Here is a 7,500-nt window from a genome sequence, read left to right as displayed (position 1 = left end):
AAATCAATAGGACCTACAGTATTCTCCATGATTTCCCCCCACGGCTGCAGCACAACTGTGCGTCTGATTTCCATATTCCACACAGCACAGGCTGGCCGCTCATCATTTGAGTGAGGAGTAGAACAGTAATGTCCGCAGCGTGGACACCGCTTTGAGGCATCCGGTCAATACTTTCTTGAAAACTTTGTTTCTTGGAAACAGGTGTCTAATCATTGGGTTTTTCAAACTCATCATTGAAATGGGCCACTAGAAACTGGCCTTTAGACACTTTTGCCTTGACAGTGGTCTCTTGAAATAGGCCACTTGAAACTGGTCACTGGTAGCTAAGGTCCCTGATCACTAGGGTTAGCCACTGGTATCTGGTGTTTTAGGTGACTGGTCACTGATCACTAAAGCTACGGGTCTCTGATGGTTTGGTCACTGGTAGCTACTATAAGTGTCACTGGTCTCTGATGGTTGAGGTGACTGGTCACTGGTGGCTAAGTGTCACTGGTCTGCAGTTGCTGAGGTCACTGGTTACTGGTGGAAGAACTGTAGCTGAGCTGGCAGCGTTGTGTTCTCAGATGGTTGATGTTTCAGGCTGCTTCTCCTCTCTCCCCCTCTCCTCTCTCCCCCTCTCCTCTCTCCCCCTCTCTTCTATTCTCCTCTCCTCACCACTCCTGTCTTCTCCTTCCACACTCTCCACTCATCTCTTCTCCTCTCCACTCATCTCTTCTCCTCTCCACTCCTCTCTTCTCCTCTCTTCTCCTCTCCTCTCCTCTCCTCTCTCCTCTCTCCTCTCTTCTCTCCTCTCCTCTCCTCTCCTCTCTCCTCTCTTCTCTCCTCTCCTCTCCTCTCCTCCCCTCTCTTCTCCTCTCCTCTCCTCTCCTCTCCAGCAGCCTTTGGTTCTGAGTAGACGCACCCCCCCCCCCCCACCTCACCCCAATCCCCCTTGTCTTGCATGGAGTTGCTTCTTACAGGAATAAGGGGACAGTATACTGACCTAAGCATGCGTAAGGCTGAAATATGATGCTGTGGAAAGAGATATGTGTTCACAACAAAATTCATATTGGGTCAATGTGCAGCACGCCACCAGAGATTATGGGTACTAGTGACTTTTCTTTGCCAGCATTTGTTTTTGTTTTGAAGATATATCTACATATCTATCTATATATCTATCTATATATGCCCTTGCCGTATGAAGATATATCTACATATCTATCTATATATGCCCTTGCCGTATTCCGTGTCAGGTGCTAAAATGGATTTCAGCTCAAATACAGCGTGCTGCTCTGATTGGTTTTGGCCTGTTCAGTGTAACAACAGGTGTGGTGATGAAAGCATCTCTGAGTGGACTCTGCTCTGTCTGCTCTCCGACACCAGTATACTGTCGCCCGTAGCGTGTGTCCACCTGCTGTCCACAGCAGCCGCCTAACTGACACCATCTGCCATGCATGCCGGCCTCTCCGCTTCTCTCATCCGCTTTGGTGGAGTCAGAGCTGACCGGATCCCAGCCAGGTCTGGCCCCTATCTGGGCCGGCTTTGGCCCAGACTCGGACCAGAGTCGCCCACACAAGCACAGGAAGCTTCCCACTGTAGACAGGAGACGGTCAGGAGGGGGCAGGCCTGGCTTTGTTTATTTGTTTTGTTTTTTGTTTTTGACCTTTTGTTGATGTTTCATCATGGCACCCCTCCTACATCAGGGCTGTTTTCGTTTTTTAATCCCAGTCTCACACATGGCATGGCCAGTGTGTGTATGTGTGTGTGTGTGTGTGTGTGTGTGTGTGTGTGTGTGTGTGTGTGTGTGTGTGTGTGTGTGTGTGTGTGTGTGTGGCACATACAGCATGGCCAGTGTGTGTGTGTGTGTGTGTGTGTGTGTGTGTGTGTGTGTGTTTGTCCATGTGTGCTGTCGGCCAGTGGACCAACACAGCATTCTCCCCAAACCTCACTCCTATCATGTGTGCCAGTTCATAACACAAGTCATTTGGCTGAGACGTTCACAGCACTGGTTCTGCTTCTGCTTCCGAAGGAGGTTGTATGTATATGTGAATCAGAACCAATCAGAACCTTTCCTGCCAGACCGTCACAGGAGGGACACAAGATGTTAGCGTAGACCCAGAACCCACCACACATGCTGCTAGCCTTACTTACCAAACACAAATGCATACTATCAGGCTTGTACCTCATCAACATGACTTGGCATCATAACGTTGTGTCTGTGTGTGTGCGTGTGTGTGTGTGTGTGTTTACTGACATGACAACATTTCCTGAGGCTTACTTTATTTGCTATATACCTCGGATATGATGCATTTTCCTCGGTCATATACTAGGTCCAGAGGGTAGCCGGAGCCTCTGAAGCATCAGAGCTGCACTAAGGCCTAGCTGCCCATGTGTGGCATTCAGAGATGCACTAAGGCCTAGCTTCCCATGTGTGGCATTCAGAGATGCACTAAGGCCTACTGTAGCTGCCCATGTTTGGCATTCAGGGGTTTATTCAGATAACAAATGACACCAGAGATGCACTAAGTCCTAGCTGCCCATGTTTGGCATTCAGGGGTTTATTCAGATAACAAATGACATTGGAAATGTTTCTTTGTTTTCCTTGTGTGATCCCTGATTGATACAGTAATTTCCTGTGTATTAGCCGCATTGTGTATCAGTTAAAAGAAACAAAACCATATTAATACCATATTAACTGCCCCTGTGTATTATTAACCTCATAGCTGAAGAAATTTTGCAAAATCAATGCATAAGCCGCGGCTAATAGTTCGGAAATTACGCGTGAGCTTTTGTGGTCCTACACAATGTTTGGTCAGGTATCATTTTCTCTAGTGTCTTTGGCATACAGTCCTCGTATTTATTTATTTATTTATTTATTTATGTATGTATGTATTTATGTGTATATATATTTGTGAATGTGAACTTGTAAAGGGTTTCTCAAAACTGATCACATGATCTCCTATTTATTATTATTATTCGTTAAATCAGGTAGATGTTCAGAACAAGATGAGTTGACTCAGAGATGTTGTATTTCTATGCATGTGTGTGTGTGTGTGTGTGTGTGTGTGTGTGTGTGTGTGTATGCACGTGTGTATGTCTGTGTGTGTGTGTCTGTGTGTGTCTACTACCCATGTCTCCCCTCTCACATTCCTCGAGCCTCTCTCTGCGCTCCTGTGTGGAGCAGTGATTCCCTCTCTGACACCTGCTGGGCGCTGGGCTGCTAACACGCTATGCTATGCTACGCTATGCTATGCTACGCTATGCTATGCTACGCTATGCTACGCTACGCAATGCTCCGCTATGGCTTCTCTCTGTTTACTAATTCACGTCAAACACCTTTTTTATTCTTAATGTTTTATTTCAACTAACCTTTCCAAGTTATGTTTCTGTATTTGACATCTCTTTTCTCTCTCTCTCTCCCTCACTCCCTCTCTCTCCCCATTTCCCCCTCTTTCTCTCCCTTGTCTTCTTCTCTTCCTGGTTTTGTTTTGCACATGAATTCTGGGATACTGGTGGACCATCACATTGCCTCTCACTCCCTTTGATTTTATTTACTGTTTGTATAAACTTCCTTGTGCTTGTTTTGTCAAATTGTCAATTGTTTTCTCTTTTCTGTTTTTTTTTTTTTTTTTCAAACTGCCCCTTGTGGTATGTGTGTGTGTGTATGTATATATGTGTGCGTGTGTGTGTGTGTGTGTATGTGTGTGTGTGCGTGTGTATGTGTGTGTGTGTGTGTGCATGTGTGTGCGTGTGTGTTTGTTGTGTTGTATTGTATTGTTCGTGTGACCAGCCACCCTGGGCGGCTGCGGTGTGACATACACACTGGCGTCTCTGGTTCTGTCTCTGCTGGCTGTGCCGTTGTTGTCGTAAGCGGAGTCGGTCCAGCGCCCTGGCCAGCGGGAGGAGAGGAGAAGACACCGAGGAGGGGGGGTGGAGGACCTGTCCTGCCTCGCCAGCTGGGGGACACTCTGTTTTCTATGCCTTTCGCTCCTCACACAGGCAAAAAAAAAAAAAAAGATGAATTTAAGTGAAAACGAGCTTCACGTCACCGGTAACACCTTATAATACAGCCTGTCCGTAGATCTCTAGTCAGACATCTGAATGTGACCCTGTGGCCCACTCTCCACGCTGAGTTGCTATTGGTGCATATGTGCACACATGCATAATCTATAATACGCAGTGTACACAGTATATTCATAAGGTGTCCCACAACTACATAGGCAACTTCTGCTCTCGCGCCACAAAGATAAACATCCGGTCTCCTTTGTGTTTGTGTAGCAATACTTCTTAACCGCTCTTATCCAGATGATCAACTGCTGTCTTGCTAATGATCTATAAACTGCTATTATTATAAAGTGTTACCTAATCATTTTAATTTGAACAGAGATGAATACTTGGTACTTATATCATTCTCAATGTTGTGGGATTTGTTTTTGGTTTATTTTTCTTTTTTCCGTTGTCGTTCTTTTTTGTTATTCTAGATGAGTTTGTCAGATGTAGTGTCAGATTTTTTTTTTATTTGGTTATTTTTGTTATGTTCATTTGTTTGAAAGTAACTGGAAAAGGGGTTCCTGTGAAGAATGTGATTGGCCAGTTTTTTTCATGATGTAACTTAAGCAAGTTAAAGGGTTAGTCCCTAATTTGGCCTCTGCATCTCCATGACTAACACAGAACCACATGATTTTCTTTTTTGTTTTCTCGTTTGGTTTCGTTTTGAGTAAATGTACATAGTTAAGAAAAGAAAAGAAAAGAAAATGTGTGTTTTATGCCGCTATTTTGATTTGTGTGTTTTTTTTCCTTCTTCTTTTTGCTTCTTACTTGAAATGGGTAAATATTCAAAACTAATGCTACTGCTGTGCAACTTATACATGATTTGAGTACATCCATTGTTTTTTTCTAACTATGAACCAGTGTGACTTACCATAGGTCTGAAGAAATTGCCAAGCAATTGTGTCATCTTTCTAATGACGGAGTTTGGGCAAATCTCTGGGTCTGTGGAAGCGATCATGCATAAGCTGTTAGCAAGAGACTGAGGCGCAGCTGTAGTGGGATTAACACACACACACACACACACAGTCGCGTAAAAGCCTTCTGAGCAAATACACTTAACATGGTGGTCAGTGGGTTGATAGATTCACCATTATACAGTTCAGTCTAAAGAGTGGTCTATTGTGTCATTTTTTTTTGTTTGTTCTTCTGAAGTGGTGATGTCATGGCAGCCAATGTTGATTTGTTTTATTTTGTGATAATTAAAAAAAGAACAATCACACTTTACTTGACGCACTCTTTTGCCAATTCTCAAATTCAGTCTCAAGCAAATTAAAGTCCCGTCTCGGAAATCTAGCGCTTGTGGTAAGCCATTTTAGCTTTTTTTTATCAATGTGTCTCAAAGATTCTACTTGCATTTGTTAGCAGTATTTTAACAGTGTGTAGAAGGGCAGTTGCACTGCAGTCTTAAATTTGGACCTCAAACTTCCTGCAGTTGTCTTTATCACTATAGCTTCCATTTTTATAACAGCATTTCTATGTGTGAGAGCGTCATTGATTTGACATGTATTCAAGTCAGTGTAATGATGTAAAAGGGATACTTGTGGTTCTATTGGTCTGAGTTGTCAGGGATCAGATGATCTCCCACATTTTTCTGACATGTAAAAGGTAAGGAAAATAATGTTACATGTAGTAGAATCTGTGACATCATGTGGGTATAAAATCTGAAATGGCTTGCCATATTTCCAATCCCAGTTTGGTTCAACACTTCCTGGTTGACCAGCTGCAGTCTGATTGGTCCAATGACAGCGGGGCAGCCATGGTCTGCTCCAATTGGCTTCGTTAACTCTCAAATGAATGTAAGTGAGTGAGGGCAGGCTGAAGAGCCGGCGGCCTTGAGCAGGACGAGTCCTCACTGACAGGAGACGGCCCAGGCTGAGACGTGGCTGAGACCTGGCTGAGACGTGGCCCACTGCCGGCTGCAGTCCGGGGATCTAGATTTCAGCGTCTCGTTAATCACGTTTCCAAGACGACGGGGTGTGTGGATGTCCCTGCAGTGACCTCTCCATCCAGCCTCTCTCTCGCTCTCTCACTCGCTCTCTCTCTCTCTTTCTCTCTATCTCCATCTGTCTTTCTCTCTCACTCTCTTGCTCTATCTCTCTCTGTTTTTCTCTATCTAGCTCTCTGGCTCTATCTGTCCTTCTTTAAGCCTCTCTCTCTCTCTCTGTTTTTTTCTTCCTCCTCCTCCTCCTCTCTCTCTCTCTCTCTCTCTCTCTCTCTCTCCCTCTATTTCCCAGTCTTCCTCTTCCCACCCTCTCTCTATCTCTCTTTCCGTCTTCCTACATCTGTTGCCCCTGTATGTGTGTGTGTGTGTGTGTGTGTGTGTGTGTGTGTGTGTGTGTGTGTGTGTGTGTGTGTGTGTGTGGTGTGTGTGTTTGAGGCACAGCGGGAGAGGAAGCTGTGGGATGGCTTGAGTGATTTAGCGCGTAACTCTGCAGACTTGATCAGAGAGGACGGCAAGTAAGGTGTGTGTGATCTGATGAAAAGTGTCTTCTGTTTCCAATGTGATCAAAGAACTGAACTGGGGCCCAAGGGGGTTGGTAAAAAAAAACACACAAAAAAACTCAAGAGTAGCGTTGTTCATGAATCCCCATCACACACACACACACACACACACACACACACACACACACACACACACACACACACATACACACACACACACACACACAGGCACACATCCATGCAGATGTTTTGAAATGGATTCTTCTGGTAATAAAGTGGTGCACCCAGAAGCACTCTGTGCTTGGGGAATGCATGTGCCAATCACAGCCCTGACAGCTTCCTGTTGTTATCTTTCCGTTTCCTGTTGTTATCTTTCCGTTTCCTGTGCTCATCTTTGGTCTTTGCTTTGCTTCACCCCACCTCGGCGGAGTCCGCTGACCCTTCAGCTAGACTAATCTCAGAGGGACTGATGTGAGACCTCCAGAAGGACACACATCTGGCCACCTCTGGCTCTCTTCCCCACTGAAGCTAGTAGTTTAACAGGAACACAGTTCACAGTTTCTCTTTGTGTGCTTTTAGACTAGAGAAAAACTTATATTTCTGATTAGCTGTGTGTGTGCTGTTAGTTTACACATAACACATGCTGTGTGTGTGTGTATGTGTGTGTGTGTGTGTGTCTGTGTGGTGTTTTGTGTAGAGTATGTGTGTGTGTGGATGGGTGTGTGAGAGAATCTTTCAGTGTGTAATGGCTGTGCATGGTTCAGTGGGTAAATGGTCACTATACCACTATTTCACTATGCCATATAGTATAGTGTGGATGTGTGTGTGTGTGTGTGTGTGTGTGAGGTGAGGAAGTGGAGTGAGCGTGTTAACGTCTAGAACAGGAATATAGTCTGGAGATGTGTGTGTGTGTGTGTGTGTGTGTGTGTGTGTGTGGTTTCATTCCCTCTTCTCTGAAGTAGACTGGCCTTGTCTGGTAAGTAGTGAGTGCTTCTCTCTTCTCTCCTTAGATGAAAATGCTCCTCACAT

The 7,500-nt window shown here is 44.9% G+C and overlaps 1 protein-coding gene across 8 annotated transcripts in view; it reads left to right on the top strand.

Annotated features, from left to right (window-relative positions):
• Window positions 1–7,500, top strand: part of LOC121709225 (neural cell adhesion molecule 1-like) — a 186,963-nt gene that overhangs the window by 169,802 nt on the left and 9,661 nt on the right. For 2 of the 8 annotated variants that reach the window (XM_042092444.1, XM_042092443.1), the window contains one exon: window positions 3,770–4,004. The exons of the other annotated variants lie outside the window; for them this stretch is intronic. In XM_042092444.1, coding sequence (XP_041948378.1) covers window positions 3,770–3,849 — 80 coding nt within the window. In that variant the 3' untranslated portion in view covers window positions 3,850–4,004. Of the gene's footprint in view, window positions 1–3,769; window positions 4,005–7,500 lie in introns of those variants that run through there. 8 annotated transcript variants of the gene reach the window in all.

This window comes from Alosa sapidissima, chromosome 5 (genome assembly GCF_018492685.1).
Source record: "Alosa sapidissima isolate fAloSap1 chromosome 5, fAloSap1.pri, whole genome shotgun sequence".
In the NCBI taxonomy this organism is placed as follows: Eukaryota; Metazoa; Chordata; class Actinopteri; order Clupeiformes; family Clupeidae; genus Alosa; species Alosa sapidissima.
Note: the sequence above shows the minus strand (reverse complement) of the source record. Positions and strands in the feature narration are given on the sequence as shown.